This window comes from Mus caroli, unplaced genomic scaffold (assembly GCF_978045245.1).
Source record: "Mus caroli unplaced genomic scaffold, Mus_caroli_1 scaffold_3, whole genome shotgun sequence".
NCBI lineage: Eukaryota > Metazoa > Chordata > Mammalia > Rodentia > Muridae > Mus > Mus caroli.
In genome coordinates, this window is record NW_028227258.1 from 57232158 (window position 1) to 57258397 (window position 26240).

General features: G+C 41.6%; 1 protein-coding gene across 2 annotated transcripts in view; it reads right to left on the reverse strand.

Annotated features, from left to right (window-relative positions):
* Window positions 1-18259, reverse strand: part of Trim33 (tripartite motif containing 33) — a 69905-nt gene extending 51646 nt beyond the window's left edge. For both annotated transcript variants that reach the window (XM_021157625.3, XM_021157624.2), the window contains exon 1: window positions 17625-18259. In XM_021157625.3, the coding sequence (XP_021013284.1) occupies window positions 17625-18174 (550 nt within the window). In that variant the 5' untranslated portion in view covers window positions 18175-18259. The remainder of the gene's footprint in view (window positions 1-17624) is intronic.
* Between the last annotated feature and the right edge of the window lie 7981 nt (window positions 18260-26240).

Below are 26240 nucleotides of genomic sequence, written 5' to 3' on the forward strand. Positions count from 1 at the left end.
ACTAAGCTTATAAAACAAAGAGTAAATGTTTTGTTTCCCTGTTAAATTTTATCAAGCTTTTAACAGAACTGGAGCTCACTTAAATTTCTGTTTAAGGTCTAAAAATCAATCTGAGATTAAAAGCAAGCACTGTCCTAGGCAAAGGACCAGAGTTTGGTACCTAACACCTATGTTAGGCAGCTTATAACTTATTCTAACTAAAGTTCCAGAGATTAAACACCTCTTGCCTCTGAAAGTACCAGCACACGTGTACACATACACACATATAATAAATGATTAAATTTTTGTTTAGGCTAAGGTCCATGTACATGTGCCCAAAAGTGTGTAAATGCGTGTGAAGTTGAGCCTGCTTGTGTATGTATGTCCTTCTTAATCTTCCTTAATCGTTTCCTACCTTATGTTTATGAGATGGAGTCTCTCACTAAACCTAAACACATCTACTTTCAGTGACAAAGAACAGTTGTGATCAAAATCACTAACAAGGGCTGGCGAGATGGCTCAGCTGGTAAGAGCACTGACTGCTCTTACAGAGGTCCTGAGTTCAAATCCCAGCAACCACATGGTGGCTCTGAAGTTCTCTTCTGGTGTGTCTGAAGTCAGCTATCAGTGTACTTATGTATAATAATAAATAAATCTTTGGGCCGGAGCAAGCAGGGAATGAGCGTTCAGAGTTGACTGGAGCAAGCCAGGCCAACCAGAGTGAGCTGAAGGTCCTAAAAATTCAATTCCCAACAACCACATGAAGGCTTATAACCATCTGTACAGCTACAGTGTACTCACATACATAACAAATTTTAACACATAACACATTACATAACACATAAATAAATTTTTTAAAAAACAAAAAAACAAACAAAAAATCACTAACAAGTGATGTCTTCAGAGAAAACATTTTTTAAAGATGGTCTTATATCTATACCCTGTCTAGCCTAGAACTGTCAATCCACCTGCCCCAGCCAAGTACTGTACATGGAATCACAGGTATGTTACCACATTCAGCCTAAAGTTTCTATAATTTGCTACACACCAATAAAAGCATCAATAAAAACAAATTAAAAGTTACAAATATTTTGTCTAGAACAAACATTAAGAAACTAGATGAGCTGAAAAAAATGCTCAGTGGTTAAGAGTGTCAGCTGCATTTGCAGAGCTTAATTCCCAGCACCCCATACAGAGTGGCTCACAACCACCTCTAACTCCAAACCTAGGGGAATCTGACATCTCTGGCCTCCATGTACACTCATGTGCCCATATCTATATACAGATACACATACATACACATTAATTTAAAAAACAAAAACAAATCTTTAACTCAGGAGGCAGAAGTAGGCTGATCCAAGCTAGCCAGGGATACAATGTGAGTCCCTGTCTCAAAAAAAAAAGAAACTAACCAAAACACTATATAAAAATCATATTAAAGCATAGAATCTTAAATAAAATTTGAAAAGTGTTTTAGGTAACTCACATGAAGGCAGCATACATGTGATGCATACCACGTGTAGAATATTTAAGCTGTGACACATTAATAATCATCTTAAATAGAGCTAAATAATGGAAACACTGTCAAATACAAAAGTCTGACCAACTGGAAAAAATAAAAATTAAAGTCTATGACATTTAAACCATGACCCATTCCCCAACCTCTTCTCAAAAAGCAACATTCCAGGTGAACGTAGCCAAAAAGGCATATTATCCACCAATGTCAGGTCAAGGACTACAGTATCTTCCCCAGGAAGGACCAGCCACAAGCCTTTCTCATCCTGTCTGTGTTTGAATTTAAACTCCAAAGCTAAGACAGTGGAGCCAGATCTGGAGCTTCCTTCTTTCCCCAATCCCAGTGCAAAGATTTTGCCCCATGCACTGCAGACCAAAAGATGCTGAGGCAGCTCACTTGTAGGACAAAGAATTCATTCTATGAAAGTGGATCCAATGAAGCCAATAGCTATGGTTCCCTCTACTTAACATCTTGCTCATGTCATCAAGAATTAAGACATGGCCGGGCAGTGGTGGCACATGCCTTTGATCCCAGCACTTGGGAGGCAGAAACAGGCGGATTTCTGAGTTTGAGGCCATGACCAGATATCTCTGCCATTAATCTGCCAGTTAGTGGTTTTCCATTTTGATGACCATATCTATATCATGAATTGGAGAAGGTATTTTCCTTTTGCTTTCCTAGTCGTCTGTCTGATATAGTGGTTCTTTCCTCAGTACTGGCCATTCCATCCTCCAGTCTGCAGCTTCCCATTACTTTTGGCTCTTTTTTTTTTTTTTTTTTTGGTACTTTATCAGTGGTTGATGAACTATCAGTAAACCATTCAATAACCAAATGTTGTGACCATTCTGTCCTCACAGTTCAATAGGTACCTCTTTTAGGGGAGGGGTGAGTGGTTTGGGGATGGGGATTATAGGCAAGTGAGCTATTTCCTCAGTGCAGGAAGGCTACAACTTCCTAGTCACAAAGTCTATAGGTATCAGTTTCACTGTAATACCTTTCCTTCCATGGCTAAGTCTGGGAAGGACTTTGCCTTCAAACAGATCCAATCCATCACTATAAAGGGTGCCCTTATGACCACAGGGTGGTTGGCAATGACTGAGTATAAGATTCTCCATGCCTTGTAAACTGTCCAGATTTGTCTCTCAAAGAGAGAATATTTACTCTCCACATATGAGAAGTGTTTGTGATAAAAGCCAACAGGCAAATGTCAGTGGACTCCTTTTTGCTTTATGAAGAGTCCCTAGTTGCCAATTCACCAATAAATATGGCATCCATAACTAGGCTATCATTTGGTTCAATATTGATCAGACTTGTATGCATGGAGATGAGCTTACTGGCAGTTAAAAAAGCTGTTCTCTGTTCCTGTCCCCACTGGAAATTAGCTGCCTCTCTAGTAACCCTGTAGAGGATTTTTATAATAAACTGTATAGTATGTGATTTCTCTAGGGTGCAAACATACCAATTAGGAGCTGTATCTGAGTTTTGTCCCTGGGTAGTGGGATTAAAGGTGTGTGCCACCACTTTATTCATGGTAATTCTAGAATTTAGAAAACAATTCATATAGATTCACTGGGATTAAAGGCATGGGCCACCAGCACCCTGCTTTAATGTTTTATCTTAGCTCCAAATCACTCCAACTCTTAGAGATTTAGAAAACAAGTTTGAACTGTAATAACCCTTTGAGTTTTTACTTAAAACAATTTAAGTCTCTTAACTGTGTCTTTAATACCAAAGAACAAAAATATTCTTTTTATTCAAGAAAACACAAGAGCTGATGTTCAAGATGGTGTGGGCCACATGGCTATCCACAGTCTAACAATCTAACATGAAATTAAGACACCTGGTTTAAGAAAACCCATTTTTCATTTCACACCAGTAAGGTAAATGGCCTTGGCAACTTTTCATTCGAAAATATTTTTTATTTTTGTTTTTTCACAACAGATCAAATTAAAGGTTATTTGTTAGTCGTTATAAATTAGTTTGGACTGAATAACCAAGATGTCTGATGAACTACCACCTCTCATTCAGGAGGTCTCTCCTGTTCAAATTTAATCTTTATCAATTTTGATGATATCCATACCTTTTCTTCTCCTGTGGAAACAAAGACAAAAACCTCTTCTCCAATGTAACACATATCCTAGTTTCCAATCTGAGGTCAACACATCTTTAAAAGATACACACCAATTTAATTCAACAGTTTTTTTCTACTATCCAATGTCTCTCTACAGTTGTCCCTTTCTCATTAGCATTTAAAAAATTTTAAAGTTAATATAGCACTTTCAAAGTGAAATTTATGTCTGGGAGTCTTTATTACCCCTTACTGTTTATTAAGCACTTCTTTTAAATTGCAATTAGATCTTTCTATAACTGCTTGTTCTTGCAGGATTGTGTGGTATACCTGTAATGTCCTTTATGTTATAATATGCAAAAATGCTTTCATTTTACTAGAGACATATGCTGGCGCATTCTTGGTCTTAATTTGTACAGGTATCCCCATAATAGCCATAACATCTAATAAATGTGTAATTACAAATTTAGCGTTTTCAGAACTTCAAGCAGTTGCCCATTGAAATCCTGACTACGTATCTATGATATGGTTCGCATACTTTAATTTTTCAAACTTTGAAATGAAACACATTCATGTGCCAATCTTCTTACTTCCTGCAAGTAATGAAGTTTGGTTATACCAAGAACAAGTAAGGCATTTCCTTATAATTTCCTGGTTGCCAAGTGACAAAAATCTTTCTTCAAACAATCTAGCTTTGGATCCAAATGGTCCACATGTTCATCAGTGTAATTTCTTTTCTACCAGAGCAGTTCTCTCTCAGTCTTAGCTGATAACTTTCTTAAACTATTTAAGTCCTTATCACCTCGAGTTTTGGAACAAATTACTTCTCTTGAGTAGTTAATCCAATTGTAGGGCACAGTCAGTTAATCTCTCTCAGCAATTTTTGAAAATCCTTAAGATTTTGTAATTGATCTCTCCTGATTTGTACTTTCTGTGGTCAAATTTTCTATAGACCTATCTATCTTATAGCCTATATAATAAACAGAATCTCCTCTTTGTATTTTTTCAGGAGCATTTTGAAATCCCCAGCAAGGCAAAATCCTCTTCAAACATTTTTCCCTAAGCTATCTACATCAAAATCAGACAGTAAGATATCATCAATATAATCCTAAATTTTAGATTGAGGAAACTGTTTACAAATTATATCTAGTGGCTGTTATACAAAATACTGGCACAACATAAGACTGTTTAACCTTCCTATGGCAAGACTTTCCAAAGATATCTCTTTATTGAACAACTATTATTATAAGTAGGTGCTGAGAAAGTAAACCTTTCCCTATCATGCTCATGCAAAAGAATTGTGAAAAAGCAATCTTTTAAATCAATTACTATTAAAGGCCATGACTTAGGTAATAAAGAAGGCAATGGGATTCCAAGCTGTAAAGAGCCCACTGGCTGAATCATCTTATTTATGGCTCTTAAATCTGTTAACATCTTCCATTTTCCTGATTTCTTTATAACACAAGGGAATTCCATGGATTTCTCAATATGTTGACCATTTAGCTACTCCTGTACCAACTGTTCTATTACCTGTAATTTTTCTTTTGTGATAGACCACTGACTGATCTAGCCTCCAGTCTTATTAGTCATTTTAAAGGCAGGGTGGTTGGTACCTTTAAAAGACCACCACCTGTCACGTCCTGCTTATAGACAACCTGGACTACCTGTGACTCTTCTTGATAGTACCTTTTAGTATTTTTCTTAGAAACATTCTCTGTGTTTTCCATTGTTGCAACAAATCACATCCCCATAAATTCATGGCTATATTAGCCACAATAGCTTGAATTTTCCTATTTGTCCTTCTGGCCCTATACACTCGACAATCTTGCACTTAGTTTTGGCTGAGAAAAAGTTCCAATTCCTAGAAGCTGAGTATTTACCTCCTGAAGAGATCAATCTGGATGCCAAGATTCTGGTGACTACTAAGCATTCAATTTCTATTTCTTCTATTTGTATTTCTAACTTTGGTCTTTGGTCATTTATAGCAGTTTGCCAAAATGCTTTGTTTTTTTTTTTTTTTTTTCGTCTTTCCTGAATTTGTTTTCAATAAAACAAAAATTGAAGCTGTTCTGTTCTTGGTTATATCCAGAGCAGTGTTGTTTGTGGATTATCTCTAGAAAAAATTGTTTCTAGTAACACCTTGCCTACAATCCCTTTTCAAATGACTTTTCAAACTGCTTCCCACAATTTAATACACCTAGCATTTTGATTTTTTTTTCTTAGACCTTTCAGAAATTACTTCTCCTATCAGAGTAGCATAAGATGAAATCCAATATCAGCTGAATTTCTAATCCATTCACATATTGATGATCTTGCCTTTTGGGTCTGAATTTGCATTTTCAAAACCCAAAAATTCAGTTAATATTTCTATGACTTCTGAATCTGATAGTATTCTATTTATAGCTGAAGTCAATCTTTGCAACCAATCAGTGAAGGCTTCTTTTGGGCCCCAAAAACCCACTATATCTACTAAAGATAACAGGGATTATCAGACTGATAGTAATTATAATCATCATTATGTCACTGCCGGTTAAATTGTTTGTATTTTCATTTTCTGCCTCTATTTTCAAGCCATCTGAAGAAAAAGTAGTGCTATACAGGGTCCTAGCACCTGGTATTATGGTATTCCCCATCCTTAACTCGCCCCCTGAGGACTTCCCAGGTGACTTATCAAATCAGATGGCTTCTCAGTCTGTCCAAAGCTGGCATGATTTCTCTCTCCTATGGTTGTGCCATGGACTGGAGTGACAAATACAAAAATCTCAAATGTTAGATTTTATCAATAAAGACTCAGGAGCCAGATGTTAGGTGCAAGCTTGCTAGCTCAGAGAAGCAGAGAAAGCAACCAGCTGGCCTCCCTCAGCTGAGGTCCCAAAAAGATGCTCTCCTCCACACTCAACGCCCCTGGAACTGAATGTCCCTCCTCTCTACTTCATGTGCATCTCTCTATCCTCTCACTTCCTCGTATTCTCTATGGTTTTATTCCCTATGTTCATTCCCTGTCAACTGGCTGCTTATTTCACCTCTTGAGCTATTGTCTACTTTTTTTTAATCCTGTTTACAAAAGCTCTTGGATTAAAGGTGCATGCTTGGTCTGCCATCTGAACATACATACACATTTTATATTTTTAATATTCCACACTATTACATACCCACCATAAAGATTTAGTGTTACTCTGAAGACATCTATATCATAATTAAAAGAGCTTATGTGAATTTTGAGACCTAAACACCACTTACATGACATTCCAATCACTTCCAAGATTCAAATATTTGTAAACATGCTTGCATTTGCTTCTTACACAGTAAAACTCTAGTAATTATTATGATGCTTGTTGTTAATGACATATTACAGTACTGGGGAAAGGGATCATTGGGTAAGTGCTTATGACCTAGCTGGAAAATGTAAGTTCAATTTCCAGCACCCAGATAAAAAGATCAGCTGACACTGTGATATACACACTGTAATGAGAGGCAGAGATCGGAAGGTCTCTGGCTGGGGTTTGCTCAACACCAGTCAAGCTCAATATGGTTCAACACAAAACCCTTTTTCAAAAATAAAGTCTAGAAATCAATTTAGGAAGATCTGAAAACTAACTACTTCTGGCTTCTAGGCATATCGTAGACACACATATGAATAAACACATACAACACACACATACAAATAAAATATATTGTATTCAATACAGCTACTGAAAAGTTTACGTAAGTACTTAAACTTCAAAGTTAGAAAATCAAACTGAGGATCTGGCGGTGTCTAAGTGGTTAAGAGTGCTGGCTGTTATTCCAGAGTAACTGGGGTCAATACCCATCACCCACACGGTAGTTCACAATGTCTGCAACTTCAGTCCATGGGATCCTGCACTCTCTTCTCAAATTCAGGCTGGATTTCCTCACTACTCCCTATATCTTATATATGTTAGTATCGCCAACATAAAAGAGCCATTTTTTTAAAGTATGATTTTATCAATCTACCTCTGTGGTCTCGTTAGGTGGGGGGGCAGGGGGGGTGAGAGGGTTTACAGTGAGACTTGATTTTTTTTTCCCCACAAGAGAGAAATGAATGAATGAATAAATAAATAGGGAGAAATGGGACACTGACTCAAAGCCTGAGGTTTGATTCTTAGCACCAGAAAAGTAGCATTATCCCTTTGAGAAGATCTTTATAAACAAATAAGATAACATGTAATTGTTATACATTGGGACTGATCATTCTTTGTTTTGTTTTTGACAGAGGATCTTGCTATATATAAGCCAAGCTGGCTTTAAATTCCAAATCCCAAGTACTAGTACAGACAAGCATTAACATATCTGATGGCTTGAACTTGGGTTTTTACAAAGTAGTAATCTAAACATATTCATGGGAAGTATTCAAATAATTCAATGACTGTCTACAGCTAATTGTTCTGTCTACAAGTAATTTTTCCTGCCATTATTAATTCAGACAATCTATCATGAAAGCATACAATATTAAATGAGGGACAAATAAGAAAACAGTTGCTACAGAATGAGTTCCAGGACAGCCAGGACTGCACAGAGAAACCCTGTCTTGGAAAAAACAAAACAAAACAAAAGGAAGTTAGATAAATGTTAAGAACAGCCTGAGTTGCAACTGAAAGAATAAGGAAGGAAGTTAGATAAATGTTAAGAACAGCCTGAGTTGCAACTGAAAGAATAAGGACCAAAATGAGTCATATATATAATATGACTGAGAAATAGGGATCAACTCCAAGCCAACATGTAGGCAAAGGCAGCAAATCTCAGCCACAATTAATCTCTACTTTTGAACATTTCAAAAACTGTTTGATTTACTGTTACAAAGTATCTCATAGCAATTTGTAAATAATTTGAGTGTTATCATCTCAGCAAGGTTCAACAGGCTCAAGGTTTATTACATACACCCTTTGTAATATGCTTCACAAAACATGTAGGTACTACTGAGTGGAAAAACAGAAAATTTAATATACAGAACACTGAAATGCAGTGCTTTTGTTACTTTTGATTCTTCAGACTTACAAGTACAAGCACAATGAAATGATTCTAAGCATCCCACATTCATATATATCTACTATAGTCCACATAAAAATGGGTACATGTTTTCAATGACATTCACCCTGGACACTAGTACTTATTATATGAGGCTTGTTTCTGAAAAAGTTGTATATGTTGTATAGTTTGGATATTAGCACTCCATTAGTAGACCACATGTGATAAGAAGCCAAAGTGCTCCAAATGTTTTATTCCAGCCATTATTTGTATTCTTTCAAGTAAGAATCTAAATGAGCTCTTTCAAATCCTTTCAAATCTTTCAAATCCTGTGTAACTTTAAACTGTTACCTAATACTTCCCACCAAATCCAAATATGGGACGTGGTATCAGAAGGCACAGTAAATGTTTTAAGCTTTGAGACAATATCAAGGATATGAGTGGAACTCACAAAAGAAAACCAGTTTCTATAATTTTTATCGACAAAAATTTTAAAATGAATTAATCTAGTAAAATTGTAATGCTCTACTACTAAGAATGGAAATGTTTTTAGAAGAATTTTGAAACATTTTGCTCAATTGAAGATTTAATATATAATTCCCACGTGTATAGATTTTCCTTGCTTGGTTTAGAAATAAGACACTCAAAAATTTACCTTGTTCATAAAGTAATTTTCACTTTTTGTTTGTAAGAAATCCTGCTGTGACTCAGGCCAGGTCAGTAAAGACACAACTATTTCCTTATACTTTGGAACTTTGATTCTTGAAGGAAAGTTGTGCTGCGAGAACATTCTTATAATCCTTTGAAAGGGGCCCATAAACCAAAACAGTTGGTTTTCTGCCATGTGAGTGGGCAACTATTGCGTCTTCTAGCCTAATCCGTTTCAGATCACTGTAGCCTAGTGTTCTGACTATAACCTCTTTGGAGGAACTGAGCCAAAACTCCTAAACTCGTGGGGTATTTTAGGGACAAGGTCTTACATGGCTCATGCTGTCCTTGAATTTGCTTTGTATCTGAAGATAATACTGAACACTTGATCTTGTTGCCACTAACCAACCAAGTCCTGAGATCACAGGCATAATACCACCACAGCACAGCTGTCTGTCTCTTCTTGTTTTTTGTTTGTTTGTTTTGTTGTTTTTGTTTTCTTTTTCCTTTTCAGCCCCTGGAGCCCTACTTGATCACAACTCTGCCCTCCTCTTCTTTTCCCTTTTCCTCCCCCCTGCCCCCACACACATGCTGAGCACTGTACTCCAGCCTCATTTTCCCTTGTCACTAAAAGGCCATTCTGCTCTACATATGTGACTTGTTGCCCATTTGTTTGGTGTGGTGGTTTAAACGAAAAAAGTTCCCCTTAGGCTCTGATGTTGAACAGCTGGCTGCCAGCTGGTGGTGCTGTTTTGGAAGTCATTATTGTGTTCTCTTGGTTATAGGGGTCAGCCCTGAGGGGCAGTCGACACAAAGAGTCAAGAAGAGAAGAAGAACAAGGCACTACCTTAGAGGATGGTTACCACAGCAAAATACATAGGCTCAAATTAACCAATTTACATATTCAACAAAAGACAATGTACAGAATCCATTGAGAATTCTTGCAAAAAACGATAAGCAGTCTGAAGAAAGACAGAAAACATACAAACAACTCATAGAAAGAACATAAATCATACATCATATACATGCACTCAAAAAGTTATTACTAGAGCTGTGGTGTAGATCAGCAGTAGGGCATTTGTCTAACATAACATGTAAAGGCCCTGGTGCCAATACATGGTGCCTGTGTGTGGAGGGTGTTGGTCAGTACCACACAGTACACACTTTTCATCACTAAGCTACAGGCCTTAAGTATTTCTCTACTCTACAACTCTTTCTATGGATATTTTATTCCCTATTCTAGGGAGGCATGAAGTATCCACGAGTTGGTCTTCCTTCTTGATTTTCTTGTGTTTTGGAAGTTGTTCTTGGGTATTCTAGGTTTCTGGGCTAATATCCACTTATCAGTGAGTGCATATCAAGTGACTTCTTTTGTGATTGGGTTACCTCATTCAGGATGATATTCTCCAGATACATCCATTTGCCCAAGAATTTCATAAATTCACTGCTTTTAATAGCTGCCCCACCCGGGGGTCCATCCCATAATCAGCCACCAAATGCAGACACTATTGCATACACCAGCAAGATTTTGCTGAAAGGACCCTGATATAGCTGTCTCCTGTGAGGCTTTGTCAGTACCTGGCAAATACAGAAGTGGATGCTCACAATCATCTATTGGATGGAACACAGAGCCCCCAATGTAGGAGCTAAAGAAAGTACCCTAGAGCTGAAGGGGTCTGCAACCCTATAGGTGGAACAACATTATGAACTAACCAGTACTCCCAGAACTTGTGTCTCTAGCTGCATATGTAGCAGAAGATGGCCTAGTTGGCCATCACTGGGAACAGAGGCCCCTTGGTATTGCAAACTTTATATGTCCCAGTACAGGGGAAAGCCAGGGCCAAGAAGTGGGAGTGAGTGGGTAGGGGAGCAGGGTGGGTGGAGGGTATAGGGGTCTTTTGGGATAGCATTTGAAATGCAAATGAGGAAAATATCTAATTTAAAAAAAAAAGAAAGACAAAAAAAGACAAAATGTATTCAAAGACAAAAAAAATTAAAATGTATTTCTCTACTGTTCACTCTTGCAGTTCTTTCCCACTATCTCTTGGGTAATGACTAGGAACAGAGGAGCAGTTTGTGACCCACAGAAGAGACAGAGGTTAATGTATCCATAACCCTGAGCCTAATCACCGAAAATACAATGATGAAAAAATTATAACCATAAAACAAAATTAGTAAGTTATGATGAACTATTTATAAAAAGGCCAACTTTGGGTAAGAAACGTTGCATTTTTACGTTCTGTTAGGGGCATACTGATGGATACATCTAATATAAAAACTTCAAATGATTACTCTACTACCTCCCATCTTTCTCACTGTACCAATGACTGTAAGTTATCATTTTCTTATTGTCCTTTAAGGAATCAGGACTTATTTTAGTTTAAGAATCTTGAGTTCTTAAGCACTTTTGCCTACATTATAGCTATTTATACATACACTATGTAAAAATTTAAAATATCAACTCATTTTTTAATCTTCATATTTTAGTATCTTAGGGAATGGAAAGATGGCTCAATGGATAAAATACTGCACAAGCATGAGAACTGGAGTTCAAACCCCCAGAATTCACGTTTTAAAAAAACAGGGCAGTACAAATGCTGAGCAGGATAGCTTACACCTTTAATCCAAGCACTTGGGAGGCAGAGCGCAGAAGAAAGGCATTCTCTATGAATGCAAGGCAGCCTGGTCTATACAGAAAGATCCAAGCCAGCCAGAGAGACACTAATTAAAACAAAACAAAACAAAAAAACAAACAAACAAACAAATAAAAAAGGGTGGGGAATGCCTGGCTTCTGCCAGTAATCATAACACTTGAGTGTCAGAGACATGGGAACCACTAGCCAAGATTGGCTGTCAGTGGCTAGCACCAAGATCAGCAAAACACCCTGCCTAGGGGCTAGAGAAATGGCTCAGTGGTTAAGAGCGCTGACTGCTCTTCCAGTGGTCCTGAGTTCAATTCCCGGCTCACAACCATCTGTAACAGACTTCGATGTCCTCCCCTGGTATGTCTGAAGACCAGTAACAGTGTACAGTGTACTCACATACAAATAAATCAATCAATCTTTTAAAAAAAGAGAAAGACAGACACTGGCTCAGTAAAGTGGTATATATTCAAGGAAGACAACCAACATAAATTTCAGGCTTTCATAGGCAGGCACATACATATAAACATATATTTGCACATACATGTACCCATACATACAAATAGACATACATATAACAACAACAACAAAAAAATAATCTAGATTTATAACGAGTGGTAAAACATGAGCATGGTATGCTGCAGGCCATGATCATTATCTACCACCACAATACACATACACACACACACACACACACACACACACACACACACACAGGTTACAAGAAGCTGGCCTGATATATGCTTCTGCTCAAGGTTCCACTAGGTAATCAGGCTGGCCCTGAACTTGTAGACTTAAGCAATCTACCAGGTTCTCTAGTAGCAAGGACTTCAGAAATGCAACACCAAGCCAAACTCATTTAATCTGTCTTTTTTTTTTTTCCTTTGAAGCACATAAAAGCCTGACCTCATGCTGGGTAGTAGTGGTACATACTTGGGAGGCAGAGGCAGACAGATCTCTGTGAGCTCAAGGCCAGCCTGGTCTACAGAGTGAGTTCCAGGACAGCCAGGGCTACACAGAGAAACCCTGTCTCAAAAAAGCAAAAACAACAAACAAAAGTAACCTCATATAACTACATACTTAAGAAAAGGGAATAATACATTTAGAAATTGTAGAAAAAAATGACAATCCTTTGATAAAACAGAAAAACTTTAAAAGTATATTTCCTAAGTATCCATAGTATTGTGGACTCCTACCTGTCTCTCATATTATAATCTATGAATTTATTTAGCCTACTGGGCTCTGAATGACTTTCCTTTGGTCAGTTGGATAATACTCATTCAGTGAGTTGTATAGCTCTTCCAAATGCTGACATTTTATTACCCAGTATAAATACATGCACACACTCCTCCTCTTTCTCCTTCTCTTCCTCCTCCTCTTCATCTTCATCATCATCATCAGAAAAGGATTTAAATACTGAAAAACTGTCATGCTCATAGCAACAACACCATTTTTTCCAAAATCCCAATTTTCACCTTAAAGCTCAATGTGTATCCTTGGCAAACATAGACTGCAACTTGTTTTCATAAAGTTTAACAGGCTCAATTCCCTCATTCTTGAAACAATGACTGCCAAATACCCTACCGGAGAACATCATCTGCCAGTCTCTTTCAATTAAAATATTACTTTCCATTAAAAAAAAAATCAGTTAAATCAGAACTCTTAACAAAGTGGCAGTAAAAATACAGTAACAGGCTGGGTAGGAGATACGTCTCAGTAGTAAGGCATGAAACCACCATCTTATGCTATGGGGCCAACAGTTTTAGCCTAAACTAAACTTTATAACTAAAGTAAATAATGTAGCAGCATAGTTACTTTAAAAAAAAAGTTTTAATCCTGCAAATCATGGATGGGCCAAGATGACAGTGTTCAACTGCTGTTTAGCCAAGCCAGGTGGTCCCTGGCCTAAGGTATCAATTTCTCAAGAAACTGAACCAAGAGGATCAACTACTTGAGCCCAGAGCTCAGGAGTTCAAGGACAGTTTGGACATAGCAGCAAGACCCTATCTTGAGAAAATATGAAGTTTAAAGTCATGCTCAACTCTATACTGAGTTCAAGACTTGTCTATAATAAGATACTGTCTCAAAAAATTAAAATTAAAAAATTTAAAGTGAGTTGAAGAGATGACTCAACTATTATGAGTATGTACCTTTCTTCCAGAGGACCCAAGTTCAATTCCCAACACCCACAGGTAGCTCACAACTGCCTATAATTCCATCTCCAGGGGATCAGAGGCCTCTGGACTCTGCAGTCATCTGCACTTATATGCACATACCTACACACAGATACATACCCATAATTAAAAATAAATATTTTAAAACAGTAATTTAAAAATGTAAGTGCCCACCTAGGTAAGCCACACAGAAGCTAGAATTGCCATACAGTATATATACTCCTGGGACATAAGTCCCAAGGTTAACTCACACAGAAGACCCCACACACACACACACTTGGATATACAAATGGGTGCAATGCTCTTAATCAAGCCATTTCTCCATTCACTCTAGATCCGTGGTTCTCAACCTATGGGTGGTGACCGCTTTGGCAAACCTCTATTTTCAAAAATATTTACATGATTCATAACAGAAACAAAATTAGTTATGAAATAGCAACAAAATTTATTTTGGGAGGCTGGAGAGATGGCTCAGAAGTTAAAAGCACTGATTGCTCTTCTAGAAGACCCTGGTTCAATTCCCAGCACCCACAACATGGCAGCTCACAGTGTCAACAACTCCAGTTCCAGTTTAAGTAAATCATTTTAAAAACTAACAATTTTATGGTTAGGGTCACCACAGCCTGAGAAACTGTAGTAACGGGTCACAGCATTAGGGAGGCTGAGAATCACTGCTCTAGATGATTCTTATTTGTTCAAAAGCTATTTATTGAAAACATATTCTACAATACTCTAATAGGAAATAGTGATGATTAAAATTAGATTTCAACTGTGTTCTGAAATGCAAAGGGTGCATATTAGAGCTACTCCTAACAAAGTATCTTCTAGACTGCTTGACTAAAAATAATGGCTGATTCCATACTCAATTTGTTTTAGATACTCTTCAAAAAAACACCATTACTTAGAAATGATTGTGTTTATTCCCATCCACTTAATTTAGTTAAAAAACAAATAAGAGCACTGACTACTCTTCTGAAGGTCCTGAGTTCAAATCCCAGTAACCACATGGTGGCTCACAACCATTCCTAGTGAAATCTGACTCCCTCTTCTGGTGTGTCTTAAGACAGCTACAGTGTACTTACATATAATAAAAAATAAATCTTTAAAAGGGGGGAGAGGAACTGAGGAAATTTATAGATTCCTGCACAAATTTCAGAGAGCCAATTTTGTAAGGTCAGTTTCTCAGCTAATCAGTCAGATACAGTTGCTTCTTCAGTTCCCACTTAATGTATCCCCTAATACAGGCTTTCACAAGAACACTGAACCTCATGTGTCTTACTATGCTCTTAAGGGCATATGCAGTATCCCCTTTAAACCTATTATTTAGTATCTCCATCAGCCAAAATTCAGTTTTTAATATATCTGTTGTTATGTGAAGACAGATTCTTTGTGTATGCAAATCAGGTCCAGCCTAAGTGGTGGGATTATAGGTATATGTCACTACACAGCTCAGAACTTTACCCTTGGTTGAGCTGTGGTGGTTCACACCTTTAATCCCAAGTCTCAGGAAAAGAGGAAGGAGGTTCTCTGAGTTTAAGGTCAGCCTGGTCTACAGATTGAGTTTCAGGACAGCCATGACTACAATGAGAGATTATCTCTAAAACAAAAACAAAAAAAGAAATTTTATTCTTAACATTATTGCCTGTCATGTTCAAAACCGCAATATCCTTCCTTCTTCCATCACCAATACCTGATTATGTGCCTGAAATTCCTCATTTAAACAGAGGTACAGCCCACCAAACAAGAAACCTGGAAATCATCTAACAATGGTACTCTCCTCTCACACCAGTCTCAGTGCTCTCCTCCATCTCCATTTCTATGGCCACTTACACTCAGTTACTGGTAATAAACTGCCTGCCATTTTGTTAGCAACTACCATGTACCAGTCACTTTATATTTTCTTTCACTACTACTTCTGTCCCTATTTTACAAATGAGGAAAAAATAAATTATGAAATAATTCATCAGTCCAAATCATAAGTAGGAAATGGACCTAGGGAAAAGCCCCAAATCAGCCATTTCTCAAAAAGCTAACACCCGCCCTAATATCAAATGTGCCCTTGTGTAACAGCTACTATAGGTCTTTACTGCCCAGTCCACACATTTTCTTTCCTAGAATAGTTCTCCTAACTGGTCTTCCCACCTGCACTCATGCCTCTCCTCATGCCTCCAAATGCTCTACGTCATAGTTTCTGGATGAAAACATGATTATTTTTCCTCTTGATATTTTCCCCAGAGTTGGGCTAGTTCAACTGACCATGAAGTCCCCCCGCCCCCCCACATTCCATCAGCAGCACTGCATAAATCCAGAAGTTGTGGTGAATGAACAGCTGTACTCCCTGAAGTTAGACAGAAGCAATAGAATTTTTAAAAAGTTCAAGGTCATCCTAGATTCAACACAGTTTGAGGTTAGCCTAGGATAAAAGAGACCCTTCAGGAAGGTCCTCTGGTCTACAGGCTAAACACCAACCAACCCTTTAGGACAGTCCACAATCCCTTCCCTGAAGTTCCAAAATTAATTCAAAAGCTTTGAAATATAAACCTTTTAGCAAGCTCATCACAACGCCTAACTAGTTGTAGGATGTTATCTACCCCATAGTATATTTATTTAATTTCTATATAGAAACACTTTCATAATGGGCATGTAGTACCCTGCTAGAGTACTACACAGGAGATCTTTCTAGGAAACAGAAAAATCCAATATGGCATCTCAAATCCAAACACAGTTTCAGAAACTGGAAGGATGGACTTCCTTGACTATGGAGCCAATTAATCCATTCTAACTTCCACAGCCATCTTACATACCATCCTTTAGTTAGAGCTGTAGAAAGCGCCCTGTGCTGGGAATACTGTCCGCCCCTGCGAAGTGGTCACTCAAGCTTTCCAGCCAGGCCTTCCTTCCAATGCCACAACCATGATACCCACACCTCTACTGCTTCAGGTGACACACGGTTCCACTACTGGACTGAAGGAGTCCTCACTGAGCATTTTATTCAGTTCTAGCACAGTGCCCTGAATACTTGAGCTATTAATGCATAACAAATGAAATAACATAAGCCCAACTCTCCCTGACACTCTTCCCTTCCAAGTTCCTCTCTTCATCCTCAAATCCCAGGATTTCCCCTAACCACGCAGGCCCCTCACAACTAATATCACTTACCAAGCTCCTCATCGCAATGTCACCCTAGTGCCTTCTTCTAACCCAAGGACTCCAATGTCTTTTATTACCATTTAATCGGTAGCTCTTTCTCCTAACCTTAGAACAGGCCAATAAGCAATCCATTCCAACCCCTAGCTAACAACACTGTCGGACCAGGCCTTCCCACCCCAACTCACTTCTCACAGAGGGTTCGGTACACCCCTTTTCTGTCTCTTTAGTCCACCCTCTGCAGAAGCGCCTCAAACCTCCCTCTCAGCATCCCCTCCCCCAGCCCCTCGCAGCCGGCACCCCTCCCTTCTGCCTCCCCGTATCTCCGGCGGTGCAGCTTCTCTGGTAACCGTCCCCGGGGCCGTGGCTTTCGTCTCGGAGACCTCTCTGCACTGCACCGTCCGAGCACCCTCGGCACCCCAAGCCGCCACACCAGATTCTCCCGGGTGCGGCCTGCTGCTCACCTTGCTGGACGTCACCGTTGCTGCCCCCAGGGATGGGCACGCTGAGCTGGCGCTCCGGCTCCGGCAGACAGCGCAGGCAGAAGGAGTGCAGGCAGGGGAGCAGCTTGGGCTCCGCCTCGCGCCGGCTCTGCAAGCTCTGCTGACACACCGCGCAGGTGTCCAGAAGCGAGGCTGGTGGTCCGAGAGGTGGCCCCGACGAGGAACCCGGAGCCGGAGCGGGAGCGGGGGCCGGGGCCGGGGCCGGGGCAGCAGCTGGAGCCGGCGTCGATGCCGCGCCTCCGGGGACCGCGGAGCCCACTGAGGCCGCGGGGACCGAGGCGGCCGGGGCCGAGCTTGAGGAGGCCGCGGCCACCCCCCCGTCGTCAGGCCCAGCCGCACCGCCCTCCGCGCCAGCCCTGCCGCCTTCCTCCTCCTCCTCCTCCACCAGCACCGCGGCGAGAGGCGGCTCCGCCTCCTGCGCCGTGGGCCCGGCAGCCCCGGCGGTTACCGGCGCGCTACCGCTGCCCCCGCCGCCACTCTCTGCCTCACCGCCGCCTTTGTTTTCCGCCATGTTTTCCTCTTTGAACCCGCCGGACCGCCCCGCGCCGCCCGCCGCTCGCGCCGCCGCCGCCGCCCCCAGCCTCAGCCGCAGCCACAGCAAGAGCGGCCGCCGAGAGCGAGCGAAGTAGCGAGCGAGCGAGCGAACGCACGAGAGCGCGCGCGCACGCGGCGCCCCCGCCCTCGCGTCGCGGGGCGGGAGGGGTGGGCACGCGCACGTACGCACCGACGTCCTCCGGAGGGAGGCGGGAACTCCGGCCGCGCGCGCTCGCGGGACAGACCGCGATGCTGCTCCGCGCCTCGGTGTGGTCTGTTGCCACCGGGCTGGAGTTGTGTAGCTCGGTAGGAGCTGGTGGAACTAGGTCTCTATGATGTGGCTGCTAGCGCCGAAGCCGCGGTGGTGCGGGAAGAAGGGAGGGAAAACATGCACGGGTGGGAGGCCGGCTTGCGTTCGCCCCCGAGCGAGCGTCTCCACGGCGACGCCATCCCCAGCGACGGGCGCGCCTCCGCGGAAGCTTCACCTGTCGCGCGCTTGGACGCGGAGGCCTCCTACCGAGGAGGTGCGGACCACCTGGGTCTTCGCTGGGTGTTGCTGGACCGCGTTCTCTAGAGGGCTGTGACTCCAGAGAGCGAATGCGCAGAGTCCCCCCCACGTACACACACACCCCAAAGGTCTCCAGATATAGGCTCCTGCGGTGAGACAGGAGTCTCCTAATAGCTATTTTTAGCTTCTTAAGGTGATTCTCCAGCGTTGCTACATACCTGAAAGCCAATCAAATGAGCTTTTTCTAAACAGATGCCAGGGCCACACCCCAAAACAGAATCAGGAAGTTGGAAACCAGATGAATGTTGAAAAGTCCCTGCGGCTGATGTGCCAGTTTGGGAGACCATGTTTCTAACCAATATATCCCGAGAGTCTCACTCGGCGTCCCCGGGTGGGCCAGCTGACTGTCCTCACCACCTCAATCTTAGAAGCTTCATGAAAGGGTTTTGTTTTGTTGGTATCGGGCCTCTCCGCCTCAGGCTGCCATCAGACCTTCACTTAGCCAGTGCTGCCAGAACAAGTGTAACTTGATATAGTGCCCACCTGTAGTCACCTGCAGGGAGACTGTTGAGTTCCTGGCCAGCTTAAGCATCAGGCTTCATAGGGAGACCTTGCCTCCAAAAAGAAATGGGGGAGGGGAAATGATGTAAGTGCAACAGCTGTTTTAATGTTAGTCTCACAAGCCGGTCCTAGACCGTAGTTATACAGGAAATTTATTTGGGTGAGTTTTTAAATTCACAGAAAAGTGGTTTTCATCAATTCCTTTGAAATCTCTTCTGACTTTCGTGTTAAGATAGAAACGCTGGGGTTCCTGCAGGAGAACAAAGAAACTCTCTGCCTTCAAGAAGTTGACAGTTTAGAGGATGAACATGGAGAGTATGTCGGGGGAAATGATAAATGCTTTGGAGTAAAAATAAGGCGGGTGTAAAGGATTTGTGCTGATTGAGCAAGGGCTCTGCTGATAAGGTGAAGAAACCTGGCTTGCACAAGAGTATTCCAGACAGAGGAGCAGGTGGCAAAAAACAAAGGGCCTAAGGCAAACAGAGACCCTGGAATTAGTGTGAGAGGAATGGATGGCTTCAACAAGGAAAGGAAGAATAGGAGATAACGCTTGTGGTCGTTTGAATAAGAATGGCCTCCGTGTGGCTGGGCATGGTGGCCCAAGCCTTTAATCCCAGCGCAGCCTGGTCTACAAAGTGAGTTCCAGGACAGCCAGAGCTACACAGAGAAACCCTGTCTCAAAATAACCAAAAGAAAAAAAAAAAAAAGGCCTACATGTAATTGAAAAGTTTCTCCACAACAAAGGAACTGTCAGTAGAACACAGAGACAGTGCACAGAACAGGGGGAAAGCTTTATCTGTTACAGCTCCGACAAGGGGCTACTATCCAGACTGTACCAAACACTGAGAAAAATAAATACCAAGCAACTAAAATGGCCAGTCACCAAACGAGCTAATGAATAGACACTTTAAAAGAAAAAGAAAGAAAGAAAAAAAGAAATGCAAATAAATTGCCAATGACTATTTTTCAAAATGTTCAACTTCCATAGTCATCAGGGAAATGCAAATAAACTATTTTGAGATACCATTTTACCCCAGTTAAAATGGCAATCATCAAGAAAACTGAAAACAAATGTTAAAGAGGATGTTGAGAAAAAGGAGCCCTAATTAAAAAAAAAAAAACCAAATAGCCTTGATATATTTTTATCTAAATATAAATAAAATTAACTTTCTTTTTTTGTTTGTTTTTTGTTTTTTCGAGACAGGGTTTCTCTGTATAGCCCTGGCTGTCCTGGAACTCACTTTGTAGACCAGGCTGGCCTCGAACTCAGAAATCCGCCTGCCTCTGCCTCCCGAGTGCTGGGATTAAAGGCGTGCGCCACCACGCCCGGCAAAATTAACTTTTGGTTCTTTCATGTGTATCTCTAAAGATATTTCTATTTTGTCGTATTCCACTTATTCCTAAATCTAGTCTGCCCAGATTTCCACTCATACCACTCTGCCACCAGGGTTTCACCAGCCTTGTGATTTATATCCATATTTTTGCATTTGATGTGCCTGTCTGATCGAAATGAAAGAACCTTCATTTCTTCTCCAGGCCACTTATCACTGTTGCCCCCTCCCTTCCCAGGATCATTTCCTTGGCTCTCGTGACGTGAGCCTCTCCTGATTATCCTCCTGCCACGTGAACATGTAGTTTCCGTGCTAAGGGCTGTGTCAGGGGCCCCCAATACCAGCCTTAGGCTCAGTGGTTTGCTGAGTAAAGCCACAAAATTTCAAAAGTCTGCTATAATTTTTGAAAGTTGACAGGTCTAGGTAAAAAAGGCATGGAGAGCAAAGGCCAGTGGAACACAGGCTCAAAGTCTCCACGTGTCCCTTTGTCTTAGAGTTAAATTAGTCCCCCCCCAACAGTGATAAGTGACAATGTGTAGATCTTGTATCAGGGAAGCTCACCCCAGCCATACTGTCAGAATTTTTATTGGGAGTCAGTCCCATAGGCATGCAATGCTCTTGTGATATTTCAACTACACTGTGGCCAACTCCTCAAGCAAACAAAAACTCATACTAAAGTATTCCAAGGTCTTGGAGTTATATCCCAGGAAGCCTGAAGACAAGCTCTTTGGTAGAATGTGAACAGTTGGAACAGGCCTTCTAAGCTAAATTGTCACATGCACAGTTGTTAAACGGTGGAGTTTCTCAAATCTTGACTGTAGTTTCTCTTCTCAATCATCTTTTTCTCTAGGCAAATTCATGTCACAAGTTCATTTACAATTGATACAATGACTGTTAGAAGAATTTTAATCCAGCACTATGGCTGCTCTGGCAAGCGATCTCATCCAAAGATCTAGTCTGTTCCATCTGGCTGAAATATAGACACGCCCTTAGTACACACCTTTAATCCCAAACAATGAAGGTAGTTTGTAGAAGGAAACAGCAAGGTTTGAAAGTGGTGTCTAGGGCTGGTGAGATGGCTCAGCGGTTAAGATTGCCGACTGCTCTTCCCAAGGTCCTGAATTCAAATCCCAACAACCACGTGGTAACAGCTTACAACCATCCGTAACGAAATCTGATGCTCTCTTCTGGAGTGTCTGAAGACAGCTACAGTGTACTTACATATAATAAATAAATATAAAAAAAAAAGAAGAAGAAGAAGAAGAAGAAAGTGCTATCTAACTGAGGGTCAGACAAAGTGATCAATCAGAGAAACATTTGATACTATGAGTCAGAGATAGTATATACCCAACTCTCAGGAGACTAACACAGGAAAGAGAGGCTACTTAAGAGCAACACATGGGCCCAGCAGTGGTGGAGCATGCCTTTAATCCTAGCACTCGGGAGGCAGAGGCAGGCAGATTTCTGAGTTAGAGGGCAGCCTGGTCTACAAAGTGAGTTCCAGGACAGCCAGGACTATACAGAGAAACCCTGTCTCGAAAAAAACAAAAAACAAAACAAACAAAACAAGAGCAACACATGGGAGAAAGAGCTCAATTCATGGAGTTCAGAGGCAGTTTTTCCAAGCAGAGCAATTGAGACAGAAGCCAAGAGAAGCCAGATTAAATCAGACAGCTTGGAAAGGAGTTTGAGCCAGAACACCAAAGTTGAACCAAGCACTCAGAGTTCAGAAAGAGCTAGAAAAGAGGTGACTTTATTCAGCAGGAAGTCTCAGAGGCTGAAACATTGTAGGCCGAGGTTAGCAGACAGAAGTTGAAACCTTCATGGTCCAGGCTTGCAGAAGTCTTTAGAAGTCTTTAGATTGTACATAAACTATCATCTTCCAAACCTTTGAAATCTAGGCCCTTTCTTACTGATGAAAGGCCTAACACTTGTAATGCCAGCACTTGGGAGGCTAAAGTAGAAGAAACATGAACTAGAGACCCTATCTCAAAATAAAACAAAGAAAAACGTATTCCATTCTTTCAAGTTTGATTTTGCAAATATTTGTCCAGATCTCTCCATTCATCTCCAATTACCAACTTACATGAACTTTTTGTTTGTTTGTTTGTTTGTTTGTTTGTTGTTTTTTTTCCGAGACAGGGTTTCTCTGTATAGCCCTGGCTGTCCTGGAACTCACTTTGTAGACCAGGCTGGCCTCGAACTCAGAAATCCGCCTGCCTCTGCCTCCCGAGTGCTGGGATTAAAGGCGTGCACCACCACACCGGGCTTTCCATGAACTTTCTACCCGCAAGATAACACTGACTTGCCAGGCATGGTGGCGCTCGCCTTTAATCCCAGCACTAGGGAGGCAGACAGGCGGATTTCTGAGTTCGAGGCCAGCCTGGTCTACAAAGTGAGTTCCCGGACAGCCAGAGCTATACAGAGAAACCCTGTCTTGAAAAACCAAAAAAAAAAAAAGGTAACACTGACTTCATCTTTATGTTCACTCTCCTCTGAAATATTTGTCCAAGCTACATAATTTTTTAGGAGGTAAAGTGATCCCTATTTCCCCAAACACTATTTCCATGTCTTTGATTGCTCTTAACATGAAAATAGAAAAACAAAAACAAAACCTTAACCATCTCCAAGGCCTGGTGTCTGGCCCAGACTGTCACTAGCCACCCAGGCCCGTTCCCTGGCTCCCTCTGTAGCTTCACTGGCCTTCAATGGCTTCTCTGCACATCTCCTTTGCCTCAGGGATCCTGTATATTTTCTCACTTAGCTGAACTGACCATTCCCACGTACTCAAGTTAGTGCTATGTCTCAAGCAGTACCCTTCATAGAGGCTCTTCTCTTATATACGCTTACCAGTCTTCAGTAAGTTCAGTAAATAAGATACCCTTAATTCTCCTAATTCTTCTAGTTTTAGATAATAGACTTCATTGTGTGAATTTGTTTGTTTGTTTGTTTGTTTGTCAAGACAAGGTTTCTCTGTGGAGCCTTGACTGTCCTAGAACTCTATCTGTAGACTAAACTGTCCTCAAACTCACAGAAATCCTCCTGCCTCTGCCACCCAAGCACTGGGGTTAAAGGTATACACCACCACCACCACCTGGCTACTTTTTCATTTTTTATATTTTAACTTATTTATAAAATACGCATTATGTCCTAACTGCAGTTTCCCCTCCCTGTCTTCCCAGTCTCTCCCCTCCACCACTCCTTTCCCCCAGATCCACCTCCCCAACTTCACCTCCACTCAGAAAAGGGTAGGCCATCCATGGACATCTACCAAATACAACATAGCAAGCTACAATAAGACCAGGCACATATTCTCACATCAAGACTAGACAAGGAGCTGGGCAGTGGTGGTACATGCCTTTAATCCCAGCGCTTGGGAGGCAGAGGCAGGCAGATTTCTGAGTTCGAGGCCAGCCTGGTCTACAGAGTGAATTCCAGGACAGCCAGGGCTACACAGAGAAACCCTGTCTCAAAAAACCAAAAACCAAAAACCAAAAAAACAAATAAAAAGACTACCCAAGGAAACCCAGTAGGAGGGAAAGAGGCAGAGACAGTCCCTGCCAGTCACTGTTAGGAATCTGTCTTAGTCAGGGTTTCTATTCCTGCACAAACATCATGACCAAGAAGCAAGTTGGGGAGGAAAGGGTTTATTCGGCTTACACTTCCATGCTGCTATTCATCACCAAAGGAAGTCAGGACTGGAACTCAGACAGGTCAGGGAGCAGGAGCTGATGCAGAGGCCATGGAGGGATGTTCCTTACTGGCTTGCTTCCCCTGGCTTGCTCAGCCTGCTCTCTTATAGAACCCAAGACTACCAGCCCAGGGATGGTCCCACCCACAAGGGGCCTTTCCCCCTTGATCACTAATTGAGAAAATGCCTTACAGTTGGATCTCATGGAGGCATTTCCTCAACTGAAGCTCCTTTCTCTGTGATAACTCCAGCTGTGTCAAGTTGACACAAAAATAGCCAGTACAATTGACCCCTTGTCAACTTGACACACAAACACATCACTAGTAAGCCTCAACCCTTACATTCTTACTCATCCCCAAGATCTAAATAACTTTAAAAGTCCCACAGTCTTTACATATTCTTAAAATTTCAATCTCTTTAAAATATACATCTCTTTTAAAATCCAAAGTCTTTTTACAATTAAAAGTCTCTTAACTGTGGGTTCCACTAAAACAGTTTCTTCCTTCAAGGGGGAAAATATCAGGGCACAGTCACAATCAAAGCAAAAATCAATCTCCAACCGTCCAACGTCTGGGATCCAACTCACGATCTTCTGGGCTCCTCCAAGGGCTTGGGTCACTTCTCCAGCCATGCCCTTTGTAGCACACACGTCGTCCTCTGGGCTCCAGATGCCTGTACTCCACTGCTGCTGCTGCCCTTGGTGGTCATCTCATGGTACTGGCATCTCCAAAACACTGCATGACCCCTTCAGTCCTGGGCCTTCAATTGCAACTGAGGCTGCACCTTCACCAATGGCCTTCCATGGCCTCTCATAGTGCCGAGCCTCAGCTCCTCTGCATGACCCCTTCATGCCTTCAAAACCAGTACCACCTGGGTGACCCTTACACATTACCAAGTCCCACTGCAGAAGGAGTACAACCTTGCCTATCTCTGGAACACAGCCTCTTTGTGCTTTCAGAAAACACTTCCCAGAAGATGTCACCTCAACGATGCTGGTCTCTTCTTAATCACCGCTAATTTCTTAGCTCCAGCTAACCAGCATCAATAGTCCCAGTAATGCAAAGTTTTTGCTTTAGTAGTTCTGGTATCTTGTTAATCACAGCTGATTCTTCAGCCCCAGCTAACCAGAACTACAAAATCTTCACAATCAAAACAGCAATGGCCCTGAAAAGAGTCTTTAATTTTCCCTCTGAAATTTCACAAACCAAATCTCCATCTTCTGCACTGTTCTCAACATTATCTTCCAAGCTCCTACACAACATCTGACAGAGCTCTTAACAACCAATGGATCTTCAAGCCCAAAGTTCCAAAGTCCTTCCACAGTCCTCCCCAAAACATGGTCAGGTTGTCACAGGAATACCCCACTCTGCTGGTATCAATTTGTTTTAGTCAGGGTTTCTATTCCTGCACAAACATCATGACCAAGAAGCAAGTTGGGGAGGAAAGGGTTTATTCGGCTTACACTTCCATGCTGCTATTCATCACCAAAGGAAGTCAGGACTGGAACTCAGACAGGTCAGGGAGCAGGAGCTGATGCAGAGGCCATGGAGGGATGTTCCTTACTGGCTTGCTTCCCCTGGCTTGCTCAGCCTGCTCTCTTATAGAACCCAAGACTACCAGCCCAGGGATGGTCCCACCCACAAGGGGCCTTTCCCCCTTGATCACTAATTGAGAAAATGCCTTACAGTTGGATCTCATGGAGGCATTTCCTCAACTGAAGCTCCTTTCTCTGTGATAACTCCAGCTGTGTCAAGTTGACACAAAAATAGCCAGTACAGAATCCCTTAAGAACACCGAGCTATACAACCATTATATATATATATATATATATATATATGCAGAGGTCAGTCCCAGAGCAGTTCCCTGATCTCTGTGAGCCTACTTTAGTCCCAGAAGGTTGGTTCTGTGGGCCATGTTCATGTGGTGTCCATGATCCCTCTGGCTTCTCCAAT